Genomic DNA, 25,349 nt, shown 5'->3' on the forward strand with positions numbered 1-25,349 from the left:
CTATATAAAATCACAGGGGCTCTTAGGGTTACGTAAAGCTTAGTGGAAATCAAACTTTTCAAGCGACGTGAATTCCAAAGCTGTTCGGCAGCCCTGTCTGGACACCCCCTCTCTTTCCCTCTCTCTCTATAAGTGTGTGCGGTGTGTGTATGTGTAGTCTATACCGGATTAAATGGCACCGCGTCTTAAATGGCACCTTGCCTCGTTTCCCCTCTCCTTTCATCATCAGCAAAATAAAGATTAGGCCTACAGAGGAGATTGTAACGGCTCGCCTTTAGACGCGCGGGGGATCTTCATTCCTCCGCCTTTGTGATGATATTGATGATGATGATGGCCAAGTGGACAGTTTGATTTTTGTGTGGCGAGCTAGTTATAAAGAATCAATATTATATCAAGGGGGTAACTTTGGTGATAAAGGACTTCAGCCACTCTGGCTATTCATCATAAGTCTGTAGCAAGCAGATAGGTCAAAAGAAATTATATTGCTCTAAAGAGTGTGTCTCCTTATCTCTCAGTACCAGGGGAGTGGAGGACACGCCGATCGATACAGTAGCTGCCGTATACTCCTTGCAATTATCAATAGCTGATTTTGTCTTCCTGGGGCTGCATCTATTAATACCAGATAATAACAGCCTTTTGGACATAACTTCAAAGGGGATGATGGAAAGAGATGGAGAGGAAGAAGAAAGGGGGGGGGGGGGGGGGGCACCGAAAGTTTGCTCACAGGACGACCTTGTTGTCAACAGATTTGTCTCTCATATGAGGTGGACGCGGGGGAATAGACAAGTCAAACAGACAAGAGGGAGGGCGAGGGAGGGGGGAGAGCGGGGAAGCTCTAACTGAGCTCACCCATGAACTGAAAAAAGCTGAAGATCTATCATTACAGTAAAAAGGTTTCTAATTTAGTCAGGAATTGGCAGCATTTGTGCGCCTGAAGTCGGAAACAAGCGCGATTATGATGTGCCCATTTTCCACATCCACTTTTAACGATGCAATATGAAAATGCATTTTCCTTAAGTTAGCAATACGGAAATAAACATGAAACCGTTACTTCTGTTAAATAAATAAATAAATAAATAAAACGCAGTGTTCGCATGGCACTCAAGCACGAGCTCATTTGGTTCCTTTCTCCCCACCGTGCATGCGTACATTTTAGTTCAAAATTATAATTAATTTCTGTATTTATTTTAACTGTGTGTTGAGGGAAAGAGGTTTTAATTATATGCTGTATGATGTGTACTCTGACACACTTTACTTATTCATATTCATATTATTATTATTGTGTTGTTTTGCAATAATTCCCCAATATTAGTGTCGGTACATAAATCAAAAAGCAGCCCACATGTTCAAAAACCGCCACCGTGCGTAAAAAGTCCACATTCCAGAATCAAAGTTAGAATAAAGCCGGGGTGTTGTGATTGAAAGCCTACCGTGTAATCAGAAAATCGCCGATGTCACGAAATAAAAATACTCTGCCGCATTAATATGATGACCCAGCCTTCTGGCGGATACGGGCGGTGACGGGTGAGATATTATATGATGGGAGGTCAAATCTGGGTGTTCACACAGAAGTCTGAGGACGATCCATTGAACAGTAACGTGGTGGTACATCCTAGTGGTGGCTGAAAGCAATGGGCTGAACCCCTGCTTGGGGGTTGACTCTCACACACAGCGCAGTCCCCCACACACAGAGCCATGCCCAACAGCGAGAGACCGACCGACGCTGCTAGAGGGCTGCCAGAAGATAACTTCAAAGTTGGTTTCGATATGAGCCCGAGAGCCGAGCGAAGGAAAGACATCGAGTAAAGCTTTAGTTTTTTTTCTTTTTGTTTGTTTGTTTTGTTTTGGTTTTGGTTTTTCGGAAATCAAGTGGTGCTTAGGGTTTTTTTGATCAGCAAATATCCAGAAAAGACGCTTTTGGAGAGCGCACCGAGCCGAGGGCGCATACACGGCGAGAGGAGGTACACGGGAGGAACTTCGTCGCGGTCAGACACGCACCGAAGCGACTTCTCTTTGTCGGACACACGAGTGTTTGATCACACAGACGTTCTTGTTGTTACTGAGAGGAGCACTGTTGCTAATCTTGGCGCCGCTCTCTCGGAAGACGCGCGTCAAAGTTTGGAGAGCGGAGCTGCGCCTTTAGAAAAGCAAAAGCTGGTGGCAGTTTATCGCTCTATTGCAAATAACTTAACTCGTCCCGTCCACTTCTCCTTGCTGCCGGTGCCCGTGTAGCAACTCAAACAGCGGCTGCTTCACCGGGAAGATGTCCACCGACAGAAATCTGACACATCTCGACTTTAGACGTCGCTTCCTTTGAGTCCGATTCAAGGAGTTGCGTGTTCACCTCGCCACACGCACAGAACAAGAAAAATAAATAAATAAAAGAAGTTAGAGAGAGAGGGGCTGCGAGAACTGAGCCAGTATCTCGGGACAGACTTAACGAGAAAACGTTTTCTGAAGTTTTGCGATAAACGATGGATCGTTGAGGCCAGGGAGAGACACTTCGTCAAAGAAAAGAAGGAAAAAAGAAGAAAGCGCTGGTGAATCCTTAGTACTTGTGAGTCAGTGCGCTTACTCAAAGGAGTAGGGGGCAAAGGAGCCCGGCGTTCCCCTCGTTGGAGACCCCATGTGAACTGGGTATAACAAGAGATTTTGGTGTGTTGTGTTGTTTTGTGTTGTTGGGGAGGTGGAGGTTGGATAGTAAAGACAAAAGAGACGGATAAAGTCTGAGAGTGAAGCGGCTAATTGCTTAGTCCGTCCCTCATTACCATATCCAATGCGCGTCCATTGGCCTCCAGCCAATCCTCCCCACCTTCACACACTGCCATTAATCGCGAGGCATTATTCACTATCATAATTATTATACCGACATGCGCAATCCAACGCACAGCAACAGCAGCGGCAGCAGCAACACCGGCTAATTTCAGATTTATATTTTTTCTCTCCTCCTCTCTCTCTCCGCCACCAGACTGTTTGCGAACTTTTTGTGTGTTGATTCGCTCTTCGCTGATGTATCTGCAAAACGCAGACACATCTCGGAGCGCAAACGCAGCAGCATCGCCACCACTAAAGCCAGCAGCATGTCCCGACGCAAGCAAGCCAAACCGCAGCACCTCAAGTCGGACGAGGATCCCGCACTAGCCGGGGTGATTTCCGAGCACGGTGAGTGGATTTGATCAGCTGAAGTTCCTTTAGCCTGATCTGCTTTCAGAGCTTCCCCTCGCAGCTCTGCTCTTCAATTTACGTTTGTTTCTTTACTTTGTTTGACAAACGTTTTAACACATTCTTTTCAATTAAATAGGTTTAAAGTCATTTGGATTATTATCATCATTATTATTATTATTATTTTGTTTTTTTGTAGTGGGGATGCTGGATTTATTTCATAGGCATAGGCGGAATCATTTGCAATAAATCAAAAAACGATGCGAATATTAAGTCAAACGTGTCACCTTAGTCGAAGAGGAAGTCTGACGATTTAGAAGTTTTGTGTCTGTTTTGTCCCCCCTCCCTCCCTCCCCCAAAAAACTGTTAAACCTGCATCATATGATCGTCTTTTGTCAGGCAGGTTAATTTTAATAATAGTTAAGAGTTTACATTTTGGTTACAGCGTCTACATTAGGTGCCGGAGGCCCATTTTAAAGGCCTGTTTAAAAAACAAAAATCTCGGAGCTCTGTACACTGCAAAATAGTGTATTTCAACACTTTTGCAGTTGGTTTCGGACGTGCACGCGCACGCGCCGAAATGCAAGCACAACTGTAACAAACACACGAAAGAAGTTGGAAAATTATTTGCCTTTTTTTTTCTCCCAGAGGTTTAGAATTATTTATTCCGCAGATGTGAAAGCAATGGGTCGTAATAGTTTTTTTTAAAAATCACTTCATTTAAAAAGCCGTTTAATTTATACGTTTCTATTTTTTATTTTTTATCTTGTTTTTTTTTTTTGTTTAGTTTTTTTTTTTTTTTTTTTTGCATGTGTGTCTCTTGTCCCTGAGCGCCTGCGGAATCTGTTGCAGGTCGAAGACTTGTTTTGTTATGGAAATGCTTTTTGTTTACCCCCACCTCCCCACCCCACATAAATTTAGCACACTTGATTTGTTCCTTTTTGCGCACAGTATCGACAAGATCGGTTGACAAAGCTCGTCTTCGCCATGTGGGGGGAAAAAAGGATTATTTGTCCTTTATACTGCGCTTTTGCGCAGCAACACTATCATTATAGGGCTAAAGTCAGGTCCGAAGGCAGATGAAGTGCTGCAGGAATAATATGACTGGATTTCTATAAAACAAAAAAACGTACAGAGCACAAGTCCCACATTATTTGGCAGATTATTATTGAAATTGTGGCAAATCTAACATTTAAAAAAATCATTTTATGTATTGGAAATATGAGGATAAGACAAAATATGTCAATTTACTGCAGCATATCTTAACAACAATACTGTAATTTACTTGAAAACTTTAAAAAAAAATCACAATTTGTCAATTTCATTTCTCTTATTTAAACTTAGAAAGCTGTGTGTGTGCGTGTTTATGTTTGTGTGTGTTTTGGGTATCAGTGAAGCTCAGAGCTCTCAACAAATCACTGCTATTATTTATACCTTTCTATCTTGGCCCATGTTGGCCCACACTCACACCCAGACGCAGACACCCACACATGCACACACACACTTACACACGAACACGCACACACACATTTTCCAGGGTTTCTTTAGAATAGAAATGTGTGATGTAATCTCTGGGGAGAAGCTCTCTTTGCATGGGGAAATGCTGGTGTGAGGGGTGGGTGGGTGGGTGGGGGATCACACTGATGATTCCCGACTCTTTTGTTCAGTTTACTCTTTGGATCTCTCCTTTTTTTTTAAATATAATTTCTGACTAATTGACAAACACAGACACTTTTCCTGATTCGGTGTTTCAGATGACCCTGCTCAGATTCTGTACAGAGATAATCATCCATCAGGTTGCACTCCTGTAGGATTGTGGATTGAAAATCAAACTTGTTTTTGCTCCTGTCAAATCTCACGTTTGGATGATTTCAAGGTTAGGTTACAAATATTTGATTTGAAATGTTGATTGCAATTTATAAAACAGAAAACAGTCAGATCCACAGAGAGAGGGGAAAAAAGAAGAGAGGAATTTAAAAAGAAAAAAATCTCTACACACTTATTCTGAATTTTATTCCACAGATTAACACACACCTCCTGGCGTAATTAAAATACACACAGACTCAGACAGCGTTATCGGTAACATACTGTATGCTGTCAGTGCCATTGTGCTCGAGACTGGAAGTGTCCGTGGAATGTTCTTTCCTTGCTGAAGCAACTATACTGGCTCGCTTGTTTTCAGGAAAGACGTAGCAGTGAAACAATCTCAAGCCTTTGGCAGAGCACAGTGAGCCCATACATACTTAAATAAACCTAATAATACCATGCCTCAACCAACACTACCTTACATGATGAGCTACGAATGTCACCCTGTCAGTGTGTCGTTGCAGCATGATCGGATTCTCCGCTCTCTGTTGCTGTGTGGTGCAGCTTGCGACGAACACTATCGATTGTTGGCCTTGACATAACCACCGCGTATTAACGTCGACGGGATTCAAAAGTTCCAGTCGTCAGCCGCTGCTCGACTGAGACTTAAAATCCATTTTTGCTCAGCTTAGTGCTGAAGAGAACGTCAAGAAGAATGTGGTGTTCAAATTGTGCTCAGGGATCTTCACCATTTCTTACAAATAAGAAAACAAGGAAAGAATCAGCCAAATCGAACCCTGTGCCTGGAAAGCTTCAGCTTACACCTTCATTTTCCCTAAATATTCTCAATATTATTTTGTCTCCTTTGTATGTGGCATTTATGACTGCTGTCCCTCTGCAGCTTACTGAGTACTCTTTAATGTGCCGCATCCATGAAAACATGAAAAACTAAAATCAAGTGCCAACAAGCCCTTGTCTGGCATATCATCTCCCCTCAGGCTTTCCGGACACTTTCCTCCTGGGGGCATGGGAGGGTTTTTGTGTGTGTTTGTGTGTGTGTTTGTGTGTGTGTTTGTGTGTGTGTGTGTGTGCTAGGATGGGGAAAGGGAAGAGGAGGGGGTGGTCTGCTTAGAAGTGCTTTTATAAAGCTTGCTGTTTTAACCTTTGTGTAGCCCCCGGCAGCCAGATCCTGCCGCTAGATGTCAAGCTCCTTGTACAATTAGAACATGTGTGCCGTTGACCTTGGCAGCGCAGTTTCCTCGTGTCCTAGAAAGCGTTAGCAGCAGCAGGCTTTTCACCACGCCACCGCTTTCTCGGCATCCAGTGTCGTTCAAGGTGTGAATGTGCAGGGGAGCAATGGTGGCCAAACTCTGCGCTGTCACACGAAGATTTAGAAGAATTTTCAAAGGTAAATTTCCTCAGTTGTCAGTGGACATGCACTGCATCGTTCAAGCAAGAAAGGCAGATTTCTTTTTCTAAAATTATTACTCTGGAAAAACATGAGAGACTTGAGGAACAGGTAACAACAAGGCTCAGGTCACAGTCGCAATTATTTGAAGTCAAAATCTTCTCAGAGTTCATTCTGGGCTGAGCCCTTTTCCTTTCTTTTCGTCATAGCAGCAGAGGCACGGGCGTGTATGGTTATGAATCCAGAAAAATGTAATAAAGTGAGAAAATCCCTGCTGGTAGTGACAACATGGTTGTTACCACTTCCCCTGCAGCGGGGCTTTGTTTGCCTTTTGTTTTAATCCACTCTCACCATTGGGTGCAGGCCTGTGGACCACCCACATAGTTGTGCCAAAGATGTCTTCAAGAAGGCACTCAAATATGGCTGTGTCTTAATTACCACTCAGCACACGAACAAGTGAGATCCTGATTGAGAGGAAGGACTAGACAGGGAAGGGAAGAACTATTTAATGTTAGACAAGACAGCAGATTTGGAGGATTTAGGTAAAAAGCTAACATATAGTCAGCTGAAGGGGTAAATTTCTCCTTTAAATGGTTTGGTTTCGATGGTTTGGTTTTGGCTTATTCAGATGATTTTAAACACCAGTTTGTCCAGAAAGTGGGGACGCGGAGGAGCAACGTGTGAGCGGAGATGTGCAGCTCTGCCTTCTGTGTAAAACAGGAAACATATAGCTTTGAGTTCAATTTGATTTAAACAAACCCCAAGCAAAGATTAATAAAAAATCTCCTTTGACGTTAGAGAACGAGAGCGCCTCGTCTCGGACTCTTTTTGTAAATCCGGAGGCAGAGAGGCATCTTGGCGAGTGTCATCTGGACAGAGTGTCGTCATTGAATACTGTATTGCAAATGCTTACACAAACAAATCGTTAATGTTTTGGCTGCTCCACATCTGCAGGCCATGACAAAGGCCTCTCTGTTGGGGCAGATATGACTGTACCACTCTGCAGTAGGGCTGACCAGGCCGATGACACACACTCACAGCGCTGTGCTGAGGACGACTGAGCCTCTGCAAGTCCGAGGATGCACTGGGTCATTCGTGGATATGCTTCATGGGTACAGCAGGACAGCATAATTATTTAGATTTCCTTTTTTTATTGAATCTTGATTATTATTATTTTTTTAAATCATGCAAACATGCAGTTAATCTTAACTTTGCTATGACGCTTAACCAGTATGCTAAAGAGTCATTCTTTTAAACAAAAATGAACTAACTACAAATGTTCAGAATTTAAGTGACATTTGTCTTCTTCCGGTGCAGATTATGTCCCAGTTAGAACGAAGCAGAGTGCACGCTGTGTCTCAGTTAAAATGTCTCGTCAAACAACTTAAAATAACTTGAAACGTCTTTATTTTTTATTTATTTATTTATTTTTTGTACTCACGATTAGAGTTGCGGAAGTGTGTCAAAAAGTGTAATGGAAAAATTTAATCAGGCCACAAATTCCAACATTGTTGGACGCAGCAGGCCTCTTTCTTTTTTTTTTTTTCCCCCTCAACTTCCAGCTTGAGCAGGACCAACAGGGATGTATCTCTCTTTAAGGGTCCTAAGCTATCCTCACATTCTTGAGAAGAATGCATTTTAAGGGGGCAGAAGGAGGGGCCTTTTTTAGGAAGAGCGCAATCACAGAGGCTGGTCACGATATACTGCTCTCACAGACTGCTGTTGGTGTAAATGACATGTAAGTTCTCGGGGTATGATGAAGACTTTTTAATTGCGCATTTAAATTACAATACCCTGCACTTACTGAGATTGAAATACCTCGACGTAGGGTAAATGCTCCCACTGTCATTGCTGTTTGTTTTCATTATGTGAATCTGGAAATTGTTAAGAATGGGAAAATTTGTAATTGGCCAAGGCTTCGGTGCTTCTCTCAATGCCCGGCTCTGTGACTTTCACAGAATCCGTGGTAAGCATGAATACCTCATCTGATATAATATGTCAGATTAGCAGTTTCAGTTGGCATGCCAGAGATAGCTGAGCAAGATAGCGGACACACAGATTCAATGTCTACAATCCCCCTATTGACTACCTTCAACTTAATATTCGTAAATGAAGACTCTTAAAGCAATGAAAAATGGATGGGATTTTTTTTCCGTCCCCTTCTTTTTCATACTATAGGAAAATCAATATTAGCCCCTTCCCCAACACAAACACACATAAAATCATATAGAAACACACACACGTATGCATGCATCCCTTTCCACTGTGTTGCATTGCAAACCCAAAGCAACCACAAAATGTCGCCTCTTAGCTCCACAGCACAAAAGCACTGTACAGGTTAAAGCAACACAGTTGTTTTAAGATTATGAGCTTTCCTAATGCTCGTTTGTTTGTTTGTTTGTTTGTTTTTTCCTCGGGAAGTATGACAATAATCTGTAATGTACGCAGCTGTAATTTGTGTTTCTATGATTAATGCTGACTAACTGTAGCATTAGTCAAAGTAAACCTGAAAACGGCAATTTCGTGTGTTTTTCTTGTTTTTTAGCGGCGTGCACATTTTTAAAGAGGCAGTGTATTTTATACAACTACACAGCGTTCAGATTTGAATTTAAAAACAGCATCGGACATAAGATTTTTTTTATTTTATAATAATAATTAGCGCTCTAAAGTTACTAAAGTTATCAGACAGGAAGGATTTTTTTTAATGGACAAAATGTAATTTATAAGAGTCTTTTCTTTCCTTTTTGGTTTTTTGTTTTTGTTTTTTTGAAAATAAGTCAATTTAGGAGCAGAGGCCTGTGTATGTGTAGAAGTGACTGGTACACTCTACTAACGGCAAAAAAGCATGCTTTTGCAGGTCTACGTGTCGTAATTTTTTTTAGGTGTTTGTCCTCGTACATATGCACATAATCTGTGAATTCTCTTTGTCCGTCTTAGGAAACGTGTCAGTGTGTGTGTGTGTGTGTGCGCGCGCGAGAGCGAGAGGTCAGAGGCATACAAAGACCCCCACTTGTAATTGTATGAATGAATAAAAGAGATTGACAGTAATACCATTCTAATAACTAATCAGCTCAACACAATGCCTACTCATTTGTGTTGACCTTTCAACCCTCAATTATGGAAATGAGTTCTGCTGTCCGCTGCTGGGCTAAGGAGCTTTTTAGCCTGCCGTCACGTGTCGCTGACGTTTCCAGTCACTTGCTCCTTTTCACTTGTCAATTTCTGTTTTGTATTTGAGCTTAAATGACTAATTTGTTTTTCAATGGATTTTTTTTAATACGGAGGCCTCAACGTACAATGTATGTCTTGGGATAAAACCATAAGGATTTTACATTTTCTTTTCCTTTAATTCCTTAATTGATGTTTTTTAACTGGCAGCACCCATGATTTAGTAAAATAATATCTTACTTTGTCAGCTCTAACCCCAATGAGGATGAGAGCACGGAGTCTGTCCAAAACTGTTCTGCTGATAATTAATTAAGTCACAGACACCAGACCACGATGGCGCATGGCCCCTTTGGCCACAAATTACAGGAGGAGTGATGAATTTCTTTCCTAATGAGTCACTGTAATTGGCAAAAATGCTTCATTTCTGCTTTGCTATGGTTTACTCCACTTTAACCTTTGAAGTTAGCACAAGCAATGTATGAATCTCTCTATTGCTCACTTGAAAAGCATAACGGGTCTTTTAATGATAAGGAAATGTGCACTATATGTTCCAAGGAATTTTCTGATTCTGATTTCTTTTTTTAAAATTTAGTGAACAAGCTGGTTTAGCCCACTGGGTGAGCTGCTTAGAGGAAAAAGGAAAATATGCACAAGTGAAAGCAGCTAAATTCAGACATGCAACTTTTATGCTTTGGGATTTTTTTGTCATACACATACAGTAATAATTAACCCGAATTTAACTTTTTTCTTAGTTATTAACTACTTTTAAACAATATAGGATCACTGAAGAACATAACCTTGTTTTATAGCAGCCTTTGCATGAAGTAAATCTTTTTTTATTTCCAGCAATTGCCCATGAAATTGTCTTAACATTTTAAATGTGTATACACAGTGGTTTAATTTGTGGATAAATAGTTTACCAGGTATTCGCTGGTCGTCAAATGTAAACTGAACAGGAGACGACTCTGAAATAAAGTACGTGCTAGATGTCTTGTGGTGACTGAGTGTGCTTCCTACTCAGACATTTTTATTTATGCAGACGTCCCCGACAGAGAGACCCGCACGCTATAACTAAGGGGGGGGGGGGGGGATTAATAAGAGGAGGCCATTTTTACATGGTTTATATCAGGTGTGAATTTGGTCCACGCTCGGAGCTCGCACGGGTTTGTTTGACTCTTGATGGTTGCATGTCAAAGAGGAAGTGGCTTCCTACAACTGTGATTAAACATGTGTAACTAATCAGTGACTTTGCTGCCATGGCACTAGCATGTAATTTGTTGAGTCTTATGTCAGAGAGCATGGCCAGTGGAGAGAGAGGAGTAACACACTGAGTGTTGCCTAACTTAAAGGGAATGTTTTCTATTTGGAACATTTTGAAAAAGAATGAAATTGTGAAAACTTTTAAATTATAGTGATTTGTTACGCACATTGTAAAAGGTCAAGATTTATGGGTTTTTTTCTATTTGTAGATAGTGTACAAAAAAAAAGTCGAAAGTCAACAGATATCATCACTTACATATGATAATGCACTTTTGTGACAATGTGGCAAAAGTTCAGTATAGTTATTTGCTTAGATTCAGGGCTCTAGCATTACCTTTGCGATGCTAAATGGAAAGCCAGGCATTTGAAATTCAAGTGGAAATGACTGAGCTTGATAGCAGAGGGGAATCCTAATAGGGCCATCAAAGTCCTGATTTGTACCCAACAGATGAGGCAGCTGTGAATTGTATGAAATATTGGAAATCAATATGTTCTATGGAATTTCATTAAGTGGCAGTATCCACAACTGATAGGCCCTCATAATTTGATGGATTGCACAAAGAAAATTATTACCTGGCCCTATGGAGAGGGTGTGAATGCACAAATCTGGGTCTTGAGAATTGGTGAACTAGGGCAATTTGTTCAGAGTGAAAAAAAAAATAATATTGATTTTGGTTATGTTAAAAGAGAGAAAAAAAATCAAAGGTTAAATCTTTGCAGCACTGCACTGGAAAATATGTGTGGATTCTTTATTGATTATTTATTCATTAATTCTTCTTTCTTCCCTCCCTCCTCCCTTTGGTTTCTTTTTGTCCCTTTTCACTCCTCTGACCCCCCTCCCTTTGCTTTTTGTAGCCCGAGGTGATGTGCTGGATGATGCCGACAGCGGGAATGAGAGCCGCAGTGGCAGTGAGGAGACCCATGTATGTGAGAAGTGTTGTGCTGAGTTCTTCAAATGGTCAGACTTCTGTGAACATTTAAAGAGCTGCACTAAGAACCCCCTGGTGCTTATAGTGAATGACAATGAGGACACACCTAACCCCTCACAGGAGTACCCTACAGAGCCCTCCCCTGTACCCAGCTGCCCTAGTGAGCAGGCTGACAGTGAGGACCCCAGGGAGGGGAGCCACAGCCCTGCTGGTGAGGGGGATGACATCCCAGAGACAGCAACCTTAAATGGGGTCAGTGTCCTGGAAAAAGAGGACGAGCAGATGGAGCTGGAGCTTTCTCCCGAAAAAAATGTGGATCCTGAAGAAAGAGATGTGACATCCCCTGAGCCAGATGGCTCCCTACCTCAGCTCAATGATGTCGTTCCCTCTGCTGTTACAAGTTACGCCATGCCAAGCACCAATGTTACCTTAGAGACTCTTCATGGCACCCGTGTTGCAGTTGCCCAGTTTTCACAGAGTGTAAGGGCAGCAGCGGGCAGTGGGGTTTCCACCATGGCTATTCCCATGATCTTGGACCAGCTGATGGCCCTCCAACAGCAGCAAATTCATCAGCTGCAGCTAATAGAACAAATTCGCAGTCAAGTGGCTCTCATGAACAGACAGTCTGCCCCACAGCCTGCTCTTAACCACCATCACAGCAACGCTACTGGAAGCCAGGGGCCCGTCTCCTCCTGTGTCCCTCCTGTTGCAAGTCAGCTTCAGCTACATAATTTTATCACTCCCCCAGTCCATCAGCTGCCTGTTAGACTGCCGGCCACTCTCAATGGTCAAGGACCTTCACCTCTGACCTCAGCAATAGAAGGGCCTCTCTCTCAAACACCACAAAGCAGCAGTCAGCAATCTAACTCTTCAGCTCCGATCACATCCTCAACTAACTCAGCTTTTCCTCCACCAAGTGGTACTGGATTGTCATCTCTACTTCCCCCCTGCTCATCCTCTGTCACAAACAACAGCATTAGCACTAGTAGTAGTATAACAGGAGGTAGTGGCATTAGCAGCAGCTCAACTCTTTCCAGGAACTCTAGCACCCCTCCTTCCCTCACTCACAGCACCCTCCTGAGCTCTTCTTCCAGTCTACCGCTGATACCTCACAGCTCTTCGAGCAGTGTTATCTTCCCTAATCCACTGGCCAGTATAGCAGCCACAGCCAATGCACTCGATCCTCTCTCTGCTCTAATGAAGCACCGCAAGGGGAAGCCCCCAAACGTGTCTGTATTTGACACTAAGCCCAGCTCTGAGGACCCCTTCTTCAAGCATAAGTGTCGGTTCTGTGCCAAGGTGTTTGGCAGTGACAGTGCCCTACAGATCCACCTGCGTTCCCACACTGGAGAAAGGCCCTACAAATGCAACATATGTGGCAACCGCTTCTCCACCAAGGGGAATCTGAAAGTCCACTTCCAGAGGCACAAAGAGAAATACCCACATATACAGATGAACCCCTACCCTGTGCCAGAGTACCTGGACAATGTTCCCACAAGCTCAGGCATCCCATATGGCATGTCATTGCCCCCAGAAAAACCTGTTACCACATGGCTAGACAGTAAGCCAGTTCTTCCCACAGTTCCCACCTCTGTCGGACTCCAGCTGCCTCCAACATTACCGAGTATGATGGGAGGATTTGGTGAGTCTCCAAGCCTCACTCCGCTCAACAGGTCTCCTCAGAGGCCATCCCCACCCTCAAGTGACTGTGCATCTTTGTCCCCAAATATCATCACTGACTCATGCATGACCACTACTTCACCATCCCCAAAACCAAGCCTAGGGTGTGAGGCACCTCCTTTACTGAAACCCGAAGGCATTCTTTTGCCCGCAAGCTGCTCTACTAGACCGGGAGAGAACACGACTAGCACAACGACCATAACTCAAGTGCTTCTTTCCACTACTGTCACCTCCACATCATCGTCCAGCAGTGGACAGGTCTCTGAACCCATCAGTAGCCCCAACTCGGCCTCTAATTCTGTCTCCCATCCTGTCCTTCCCATGCTCTCAGACCATTTTAAGGCCAAGTTTCCCTTTGGAGGCCTCTTAGACTCTATGCAAACATCAGAGACATCCAAGTTGCAGCAGCTTGTTGAGAATATTGACAAGAAGATGACTGACCCCAACCAGTGTGTCATCTGTCACCGTGTTCTGAGTTGCCAGAGTGCTCTGAAGATGCACTATCGCATCCACACTGGTGAAAGGCCTTTTAAATGTAAGATATGTGGGCGGGCATTTACAACCAAGGGAAATCTGAAAACACACTTTGGTGTCCACAGGTCCAAACCTCCACTTCGGGTTCAGCACTCTTGTCCTATCTGTCAAAAGAAATTCACCAATGCAGTTGTACTACAGCAGCACATCCGTATGCACATGGGCGGGCAAATTCCCAACACACCCATCCCCGAAAGCCTGCAAGAAATGGATACTGACCCCTCCTTTGATGAGAAGAGCTTAGATGCCATGAGCAATTATGATGATGACCTTCTGGATGAAATGGAGCAGGCCATAGATGATGAAGTTGATTTAAAAGAGGGAGATATGGACTCATCCAAACCTTTTTCACCTGGGAGCTCTCCACCAACTTCTGTAATCTCCAGCATTGCTGCAATGGAGAACCAGATGAAGATGATTGACTCTACCGTCAACATGACTCGTACATTTGGTCTGAAGCCTTTGCAGAATGGCAGTAGCTTTGGAGGGGAGACTGATTGCTTTACCACTGATTCTCTGTCTGCAGTTGGGGATGCTGAGGGTCAAAGCTTGGGGAGCCCCGCTTTGTCTGAGTCCTCTGGCTCTATCCAGCATTTGTCCCCAGCCCACAGTCATTCTGAGAGCCAGCGATCCAAATCCCCTGCTGCACTCAACAATAATAACATCAGCAGTGCCATGACAGCAGAGGAGGTCCAAGACAACAATACAGCTGGCCTGGCAACAGTAAAGTCGGAAAAATCCGAGACGCCATCTCCGCTTCCTGCAACTGAAGGCACTGGGGCCCTTGACCTGACTGCCACTCAGCCAGGCAGGCACTTTATCAAAGAGGAGAGCCACTTCAACGTGCTGTTTCTAAACAGAGATCGAGGTGTGTATGTGCAAAAACACAAATCTAAAGTGAATTCATTATCTGGGCACATTTGGGAGTTCATAATAATGAATTAATAACAACATCTCAATATCATAATAATTTAAAGATGAAAAATTGTTGACAGTAAGAGAATGAAAAAATAGAAAAGAGTTGTTTATGAATAATAAGGACCTTGACCAAATAACTATTAAGATTTCAGCAGGGATTTTTTACATTTTCAAGTCAAATTCTGACTGTTCAAAAGCTTTTGGTGTTTTACTAATAGAATATAAATCGAATTGTTCTGTTTTTTTACTTTTGTTTGTTCAGGGCTGAGCACTCCCAATTTGGCCAGCACTGCATCAAACATGATTAAAATGGAAATGAACGGCCATGGGAAGTCAATGTCTCTGAGCGACAACCCTCACCTGCCCGTGGGCATTCAGGTTCCAGCTGCAGCGCCCCCAACCACCATGAGCCCTAGCATCAACCCCATGTTGGCTCCCCCACCTCCACGACGCACTCCTAAGCAGCACAACTGCCAGTCGTGTGGGAAGAATTTTTCCTCAGCCAGTGCTCTGCAAATCCATGAGCGTACACACACTGGGGAGAAACCTTTCGCCTGCTCTATTTGTGGAAGGGCTTTCACCACAAAGGGCAATCTCAAGGTATGACCCAGCTTAAAGTACATTGCATCAGTTGAGTTTTACATAGGTTCAAAGCTCTGTAATATTTACAGATTTTGCCAACAAACAGTTTTTTGCTCTTGAAAAGTACTACATTAATACATTTTATTTGCTTAAAATTATGTATCAATTAAAAAAAAGAAAAAAGAAGCACAAAACAGAGAGCCTTCCAAAAATGTGGCCTTATATGTTTTTACATTTAGTTTTCCTTTCCAGTACATCCCACACAATTTCTATTTCAAGTATTTTCCATTTACAATTACAGAGTCATTATTTTTTTCATTTGTTTGTCATTTTGTCGATAATTTTAGGTTCACATGGGAACGCACATGTGGAACAATGCCCCAGCCCGAAGGGGTCGACGACTGTCTGTGGAGAATCCCATGGCCCTGCTGGGTGGGGACGCCATGAAGTTCAGCGAGATGTTTCAGAAAGATCTTGCTGCTCGGGCCATGAACGTTGACCCGGGCTTTTGGAACCAGTACGCAGCCGCCATCACCAATGGCCTGGCCATGAAGAACAATGAAATCTCTGTGATCCAGAATGGAGGCATCCCCCAGCTGCCCGTCAGCCTTGGTGGCGCAGGAATCACTTCATTGGGAGCAATGCCTGGAGGGATGGACCGCGTTCACACAGGCAGCAGCCCTCCCATGACGGGTATGGAAAAGACTGGTCTGGAGGTCACAGCTAACCGTCCCTTCTCCAGATTTATGGAGGAGAACAAAGAAATTGGGATCAATTAAAGAGACTTTTCTGTATAATTCCAGGTAGGCAAAGACTACAAGGCTGTTTATGAGGAAAGAAACTGCTGATCCAGTCTGAACTCATGCGTACTATATTATGTACAGATTAAATATTTTTTGTTTGTTTTTGGAAACATAGTATTTAGTATTGATTAGAGGTTTTTGCCTTTCACCCATTCCCTGCTCACTTGATATTTCGCCTATACGAAGAATACTTTGTCTCTTGTTTGAGAATATGTCGTCTTGCAAGATTTGCATGGTACTTATTGGTTTTTATCAGTACGTTTGACTGCTTTTATGAATTCCTTTGAAAACCAGGATCCTGCCTCAGTTATGATTGGCAAGCATCTTATCTGGACAGGACTAAAACACAAAAAGGACAGAGTTTTAGCTCAAAGTCAGTCTGAACAATGTCTGCCAACCTCGTTTATGGTTGCTATTTTAAATATAAAGGGCCATGGATAGACTGAAGAAAAGACTGAAGTATAACGTTCTGTGTTCGCCTGATTTTTTTTTTCATGATCTAGAAAACTTGAAAAAAATAATGTTTGAACTATTTTAATCTTTACATTTAGTCTCCCAGCATTGTCTTATATTATTGTCGTGTGTCTTTAGTATTTATGATATTGACAAAAAAAAGCGGGTATACAAAAATATATTTAATGGCCCAAGCATTTTATTGATCTTTTTTTCTAAACTGCAGGCTTCACTCATGAAAATCTCTTTCAATGAAGACAATATGTCATTTGAGTTGAACAACAGAGAAAAACAGTAGGTTTTATTTGGATATCGGTTGAGACTATGATTATCTCATTACACAGTGAAGAAGCTAGAGATATCCGAAGCTGCTATGACCACAACCCTGCTTTTAACCTTTGTAAAAAACAAAAAAAAGTGACCCTTTTGAATAAATATCTATGTATAGAAATACAGACAAATCTAAAACAGGTATGCATATTTTGTATCACTTAAAAAAAATAGACATCATGAGTTGAGAGTATTTGTCATGTTTGTGAATGCACTTTTTAAAAACAAGACGTTTTGTCTGTGAGTTACCGTTAACCTTTTGACTGAGCTATCTATCACGTGCTGTTTTCATTGTTTTCAGCATACCACTCCTACAATTGGCAGAGTCAGTTCTCTGTTATTGCATCTGTGCTACTCGTCAGAGTACAAACTCATCACTCAATCAACCTTCTTAAATAAAATAAAAAGAAAACAGGTGTGTGTGTTGCAGTGGTCTCCTTATCTTTAATACGCTTTCTCCTTCTCTTTGTTTTTTTTTTTTTTTTTTTTAGTCATCCTAATTATTACCATTGAAATTTGGTCTTGCAGTGTGAGCCACCATGTGAGTGTGGAAAACAGCTTTTAAATCCATTGCTATTTAAATATCTGCAAAAACAACAACTTTGCTTTTGAAATTCCACCACACTTATAGCAGATATGTTAGTAAGAAATTACTTATTATCTTATCTGCCAAAACAAACTGGTGCTTTTTGGATGAGCCTAAAATGATTTTCAGCAAAGATATGTTTCCTCTTTTGGGTCATAAAAAATGGGTGGAAAAAAAAACAAGGAATCATTTCCAGATGCTTTATAATGGTCTGGGAAGCATTTTCTTCAAAGAGGCTCTTCAAGAAAAAAAATCATTCATTAATATTTTGTTTATGTTTTTACTTAGCAATGAGCTTTTCAATTTATAAGAAAAAATATTTCTGAATTGTCTGCATATTTTTACTTATTTTACTTATGTGTGTGCATGTGTGTGCTCTTCTGTCCACACACAGGCATGCGACTGATGGAGATCCACTATTCTGCACGTGCAGAAAAAGGCACATTTATAATTATTAATAAATACATAAAAGATGCAGCAATTTGTAATAATACACACAATTTTAAAATGATCCCATTGTCTGTAATGCAAAGAGAAGGTTGTTAAAGCTGCAATCCTTGTTTTCCTTTGTCATTTGAAGGTAAACACGCACACGCACGCACGCACACACACACACACGCACACACACAGTTAAGCAAATGTCCTTGTATTTGTATATTTTAGATCATCTCAGTTTGAATTGTTATATCAGAACACTACAAATAATTTGTGACTACGGGTCAAGGCTTTAGCTAAGCACATGCAAAACCCATGATGAACCATAACATAATAACATAATAGAAATAAACAAACCATAACTGTTGTGTAATTTAAATGAAAGAATCACGTGTTAATGTGTAAAACAATGTTCACTTTATACCTTAAAGCCTCTTCTCTTCCTGCTGCAGTCTGCCAGTGACAGTGCTGCATCTGAGAGGGAATCAGCGAACTTATTATGTGTGTGTGTGCGTGCGTGTGTGTTTGTGTGAGAGCCGTAAAACGATGGCAGCCTTCTTGCTGCGGGACATTTGACACATGGTCCACATGTGTGCGAACACACACACACAGCTTCACACTCCCACATAAAAACCTATGTTCTCACTTTCTCCAACATAAAAAAGACAAGACTGAATTACACCAAATATTCTTAGCGATGGGGGAGAAAAGAAAATATTCCTGCTGTGAACAACATTAAGTCGCATCAGGTGCAAGATGAAAGTTGAGGCTAACTTTAATCACTTGGAACAAAAGACTTTTTTCTTAATGCTTATCTGTGGCAACTTGGCTGGCAGATGTGACTATAACCTTGATCTTGAATTCCTCCCTATATAAAGTAAGATAACCATAGCTTTAAAGGCACTCTCATATCGGTTTGGAGAGCTGGACAATAAATCATTCTCTAAGGGAAAAAACAAAACAAAAAACAAATGAAGTCACTCAAAATCACCAAATCTAAAGATGTAACTTTACAATTTGCTGTGTGGACACATTCATTTAGACTAAAAGGCTACATGGAAAGTTTCTACCAAATGAGCAGCAAATACATTTAAGTTACAACCATAGATCTCATAGATATAATTATTATGCCTGGAAACTCAAAACAGTTAATATTTAATAATAGATATGCGGAGAAATGTATTATTTTGGTTCTTTAGCGAAATCAGTAAGGGAGCCAACACGTTATCCAATGCAGCTAAGTGACAACTCATCTGGTGAGCTTTCACCGCTGAGCCATAAGTGTTTATTTTTCTGTTATTTTTTCCTCCTTGACTTTTACACGCATATTACTTTTCACGTTGACGGACGTGAGCCAAGGCCGCCCTCGGGGGCTCTCTCTCTCCGTTTCGGTAATGCGTGCTGCCGTTTGCCAGCCCATTGTTTGACATTTCACTGTCAGCTGATCGCACAGGCTTAGTCAGTGGAATTGTGGAGTAATGAAGAAATTTCATACTGACTGTTTCCCTCTGTGAACGCGCTCATTTCGCCCATATTTGAAGGAAAACGAATGACATTCCGCTCGTGCCTGCAATCATGTGCTCGCGTTTTGCGAAGAACCAGAATAGATGCATGTAAAGACGCTTGTTTCAGGCCCTGATCGGGGATTCTTCTTCTCAAGTGTATAGCTCAACAGGCTGCTGCTGCTCACAGTGATGCGCTGTAAAGGAGGGCAGTTAGAGGGTTATATGAGGTTATAAATTACCACACTGTAGGGTTGCTTTCCCACCCCCCGTGAGAATTAGATATTTTGTTGCAGTTCTGTCCTTTTTTTTTCCATTAAGCAATACAATACAATGGAATGCTCGACATGTGAAGTGCAATTTTATTTTACTGTTAAAAAGAGAACATTTATGAGAAACCGGGGGAATGCAGACAAGGCATTATTTGAGGTGTGTCCATTTAAGAGATTTTTAACAAGTATAATTTTAGAGCGGGTTACAAGGCTAATTATCTAAGTAAACATGACTTGCCTTTCTGTTTCTTTAGTTTGTTTTCTTTTTGTGAAATGTGGCTCTTTCCCCTCTTTGTTCAGCACACAGAGCAAATTGCCTGCCCCCTTTTGTTTCATCTACACTTGACTCATGTTTGTGTGCTACCTGTTTGAAGTGAAAATGTGTGACATTTGGGCATGGCACAGTGTGAACAGACAGGCCATCATTGGGACGGGGCTGTCGGCTGTTTGTTTAATGCCCTGCCTACTGTGAAAGTCTCCCTGAAACAGGCGCAGTAAATATCCCCATTGATCCAGAGGCAGGGGGCCCTACGATGATGTAGTGGCGAAGAGCCACAGGAGTAAATCTAGCCGACAGTAATCCAATCCCATTCTCAAGGCTCTGGGATCTGAGATAGGTGCTTTAAATCCAAAAGTGTGCCTTTTTGCACAATTTCTCTGCCTGTGTTGATGCTGTGTCTTTTGTGGGGTTTTTTTTTAAACTTCCATATCTCAGCTCGAGAGTCGGTCGGTGGCCTGCTGAGGCGCTTCATCTCCTATCCTTTATATTTGCTTAAATTCCAAGTCCTATAATGATGCCACAAATTTAGCTTTGTGCTCATTTCAGTGTCAAATTCACACCCACACTTCTCCTGTTTTTGCTCGTCTAAAGCATGTGCATCCACCTGAAGTAAAAACTCCAAAGTTAAGAGAGTGTGAAAGCTGTGTGTGTGTGTGTGTGTGTGTGTGCGCGCGCCTGTGTGTGTGTGATAGCACACCTCAGGTAATCAGTGTTTTCTGTGGATGGCAGAGGGACACACTGGAAACTCAGAAACCCCCATTAAGCTGGAATTTCCCTGTGATGGCCAAAAGCTGCCTACCTAGCGCTTGACTGGATGCTTGGCTGCTCCAGCAAGTGTTAGTTTTCATGCAGGCTCTCAAGATGACAAAGTTACGCAGCCCAGATCCCCTGGAATAGGACTGTGTGGTTACCTCAAATTCTTTCCTGTATGGATTGTTAAGAGCTGATGAAGCATGGTGCACTTTAGCCTGGTGGGCATTAACAGTTTGCTGCAATGAAGAATTGGCTATTTCACCAACATAGATGCTTGTAGTCCTAAATTAACATCAGAATTATTTTTAATGCACTCTACTGACTGTAGTCAGTGGTTATTATACCCTCCATTTAGCACCACCTACCACAACGAGTGCAACAGAAAGTTTCAGAAAAGTGAGAAACATCACAATTAATTTCAGTTTAAAAAAAGGACTTTTAATGGGAATTATTGCACTAATAGGTTCGACATTCACGGTCAAGTGTGTTAACAAAAACAAACAACAAAAAAAAAAAAAACGGTTTTGTGGATCTTTGTGTGGGTGTAATTTTGCAAAACGCCTCCAGAGTGGGCAAACTCGCCTTCACTTTTACATATCCATTTCTTAAAAACTACGTGAGCGGTGAAATGCAGGATGCAGGAAAGGATATCCCCCTTGTAATGCTACTGAGGGCTAGCCAAGGTGCGATTATAGTGTGCAGTAAGGTGCCTACAGAAAACAAGGAAAAGAAGTACGAGGAACGGTGGGGGTGTTTTTTGGAAAATCAATGAGTGCGTGGAACATAGTGGTGGTGCACCTGAAAGTGAACACGTCATCAATTAAACAAACTTGGTGAACAGGGCCAATTCATCAGAGAGCGGTGTGGATCAGCTATTGGGTTCAGCTTCGACGTGACAAATGCCGGACCTCCTCTGTGTGCCCAAGGTTGCCGATCGATAGAGATCATCATCGTGATGTGGCCTTTTATCTCACAACCCGCTCCCTCAAGCCTTATATTATTCCCAACACAGAGATCTCAAAGGAGGAGGAGGGGTGAGAAGGGCACGGGCCTGATTGTATCTTTTATTCTCAGAACGCATAAGCATTATTTGTTCAAACGATTTTCATGGCTTTTGATGACCAGCTTTGTCCTCCAGCAGGAAAGTTTTGATGGTTTTTGTTTTTGTACCTGCTGCCGCAGTTTGCCTCATCTGGGGATTATTCCTTGGAAGATGAAGATCACTCTGGTTAACATGACACTGTTTGCTGAGTGATTGAATCCTCTCAATACAAGCCTGCTCCCCCTCAGCGGCACTTATTCAAATGTGTCAAATCCGGCTGAGGGGAAAGCCTCCAGGGTTCCTATTGATTTGTGCCATTATGGAATTCTATGCCAATAAACTGTCATGACTTACTGTAACAATCCAATGATTCGGCTCCATTTCAGTCACATGACAAAGAAGAGCTTCCTCATTATCAGAGGCCATTATGAGAAAATGGAGTTTTGCAATTGAGTTATGCAATGATAAATATTGACTTATTTCGGTTTTAATCGGCTGGTTTAACTGTGTTATTGGTGTATGGGGCCTATAGAGTTGCCAGTAATTGTAGTTGTGGTATGAAGGACCCACAGCGCTGTAGGCATGTGGATGCTTTCATTTACAATATTTTCTTTTCTTGTGCAGCTTTCCAGTTGCCTTGTCCCCTTACAGAACGCCGCTCTCCCGCTCATCCTACTGAAACAGGGAAGGCATGACCAGGTGATGGAGAACAGCTGAGTGGGTCAGCCTCCCCTGACACTACACCCTGAACCCACTGCTTCTCACCTCCCCCGCAGCTGAGCCACAAGCCACACCCCGCCACAGTAGTGTTGTTAGTATGTGCATTGTGATCCACTCCTCCGACCTAATCTCTCATTCTTTTGTGAAGCCAAATGAGGCATACACATACTCTGATGTAATGTTTGACTTATGAATTATTGCTTTTTAAGACAGAAAATGTTGGGTAAGATTTTGATGTAGTGTGTATATAGAGTTGACATCTTATGTTTATTGCCTGTTATGCAGTATATACACAGCTGACAATCCCACTTGCAAAAGTGTAGTACTGAGTGTTTCAGCGTTTTACCTGCAAAAAACCCACTAAAGATGTAAAAGGGAATCAAACAGAAAGCAAGAAAAAGTAAATTTGTGGAAATAAGGGCTTTTATAGGGCGACCTGTGATGCCTACAGGACATGTAGCATTAGGGTTATGAATGGTAAAAGTATGATCCATTGAAAGAATAACTGGCAAGTACAGTGTAATGCAATCATACTGTTTCCTTAAATGATGAAGCAAAAACAGTAGCAAGCTTGGTCCATATATGTTTATTTTCTTATGGGTCTTGTAGTCTATATTTATCAAATCTGTTCAGTTCTTTGCAAGTGCTGAAACACTACACCTGAGCTGTAGTGTAAAATATGCATGCGGACACTATCAGTTACATGCTTCAAGCCTGCTCCAGCTGGGAGAAAATTAGGATATTACAACTCACTCTGCGTTTCACCAGCCAGTCCCAGTTTCCCAACACTGATTTGAGCCAGTCTCTGCTATCTGCTGTTCATTAGATGGGATTTCAGCCCCCGTAGCAGCAGGAATGAATGAAGGAACTAGCTCCAGCAGTTGGACAAATATAGCAGAGAGGGCACTTGTTTGATTCCAACTGAAATCAAACAACAATCACATTCTAGCCTTCTTACAACTATCAGCGCTGGGTAAATCTCTGTTATAAATCTGATGTCTGTTCCAACATTTCCAGGCTGGCCCACCTGTAGTGATGTGTTCTAGGTCAACCAGGCTCAATTGGTTGGCTAGAGCTAAAGAGAGCAACCGAAAGCTAAATCAGCTCAGACTAAGGAAGCAACAACAACAATGTAGCCAAAACATGTTTCTGGGACATATTGAGAATAGAGATAAAAATAAATAAATGATAGCACTTGTTTTCATTGCAAGGCTATACTAAGTACCAGTCAACATCCTTTGTGTAATTACTCTCACTACCAAAAGGGGGACATGCATGTTAGTTTAACAGCTCATGACACTGCTAACCCTTTAAGGATACAATAGACACATTCTGACTTCACAGAATTACAGAACATTCTCTTTACAGGTTACTCGACCATTTACAATTTAACTGTATTTTCTCTTGGTAGTACATTGCTGCATAGTCTGTCTTTTCGCACCGTTGCTGGAAATTGTCTCCTAAAAGAGTGATAGCGGATCTATACTGAAAACAAATAGATGCAGAGCATAGAAACTGCACAAGTCCCTAAAAAACCTTACAATATGGGTAATAAAAACCCCGGCCTCAGCAGATCCTTTAAAACCGTCATGACTCAGAATGTTTTTGATGTGTCCTGATCGTGAACAGTTCTTGCTGATGTATGGAACTTGAAGATTTCAGAGTTGTCTCTGTTGGTGATTGACATGATGAGAGGATCAATGTTAAAGCCTTCCTGCCAAGCAATAATCCATCCAAACTGATCACGCTTAAAATTGCCTAGTGGTATTGATTATATGTGCAGGCACAGAAAACACTGTAAGCACTGCAATAATAATCAAGTTAGCTGAGGGGTCAGATTTCTTCCCCTTGTTTTTGTCTTTGGTATTTGTTTTAAATTTCCATTGCATTTACACTCCATAGTTAGTTAGTCACTTGACCAAATTAGTACCACTGTAGCATCCAGAATGCTTTTAAATTTGAAGAACTACCAACCTTATGAAACCATAGCAGTGATGTAAGTTGTAGTGGAATTTGAAAAAAATGTAATCTAGCGTTATTGTAAGGACAGTTGCAAAAGAAATCGATGGTGCACTAAGAAGTATAAGAAAAACCTAAGCTCTGCTCAAAAACATAGTTCATTTTCTATTTTTATAACAATCCATCCATCTATTTTCTCACACTTTTCTCACACTTATCCATTTCAAGGTCAACGGGAGGTTGAACACAGTCTCAGCTCTCACAGGTTGTAGGTCTATCAAAGGGCTAAAGAATAGAAACAGATACCTATTCACCCTCACGTTCACACTATTTTAGTTCTCCGTCACACAGCCACAGGTGTTGAAGGAAAAAATTTGTGCGGCAACCAGTTGGTATTATTATTGGTAGTATTCCAGGAGATTGCTGACAGTGGTTCGGTAACATCGGTGAGATTATTTTGGTTGCTAGCAGGTTGTACTCTTTAATGGAAGATGCAAAACTTGTAAGTGAAAAACCAGAGTAGTTGGTGGGTGTTTGCAGGCAAGTCAATGTTTACTATGCAAACTGTAGCAATCTGCAAGTGGCCAGCATACCTGTCTTTGGATTGTTGGAGGAAGCCGAAACACCTGGTGAAAGCCCTTGCATGCATAGGTTGCATGTTTTTCCATGCATGCATGGGAAAACTTGCAAACACCATACAGAAAGACCCCAGGTGGCCAGTGGATACGAACTCAGGACATACTTGGTGTGAGGTGACAGTGCTAACC

The 25,349-nt window shown here is 42.0% G+C and overlaps 1 protein-coding gene across 1 annotated transcript; it reads left to right on the forward strand.

Moving 5' to 3' along the window:
- The first annotated feature begins 681 nt into the window (after positions 1-681).
- Positions 682-17,447, forward strand: sall3a (spalt-like transcription factor 3a). The gene is made up of 5 exons (XM_040013043.1): positions 682-2,637; positions 2,969-3,162; positions 11,660-14,815; positions 15,128-15,465; positions 15,795-17,447. The coding sequence occupies exons 2-5, from the start codon at positions 3,081-3,083 to the stop codon at positions 16,224-16,226; spliced, it is 4,008 nt and encodes a 1,335-aa protein (XP_039868977.1). The 5' UTR covers positions 682-2,637; positions 2,969-3,080; the 3' UTR covers positions 16,227-17,447.
- The last annotated feature ends 7,902 nt before the right edge of the window (positions 17,448-25,349 follow it).

The sequence above is a fragment of the Simochromis diagramma genome, unplaced genomic scaffold (genome assembly GCF_900408965.1).
Source record: "Simochromis diagramma unplaced genomic scaffold, fSimDia1.1 OVJJ01000618.1, whole genome shotgun sequence".
Classification (NCBI taxonomy): Eukaryota; Metazoa; Chordata; class Actinopteri; order Cichliformes; family Cichlidae; genus Simochromis; species Simochromis diagramma.

Bases quoted from the DNA above. Each gene is read 5' to 3' on its own strand.
- sall3a (XM_040013043.1), top strand. From the start codon at position 3,081: ATGTCCCGACGCAAGCAAGCCAAACCGCAGCACCTCAAGTCGGACGAG. The intron at 14,816-15,127 runs GTGTGTATGTGC...TTGTTTGTTCAG, and splicing joins GTTTCTAAACAGAGATCGAG to GGCTGAGCACTCCCAATTTG. The intron at 15,466-15,794 runs GTATGACCCAGC...CGATAATTTTAG, and splicing joins CCACAAAGGGCAATCTCAAG to GTTCACATGGGAACGCACAT.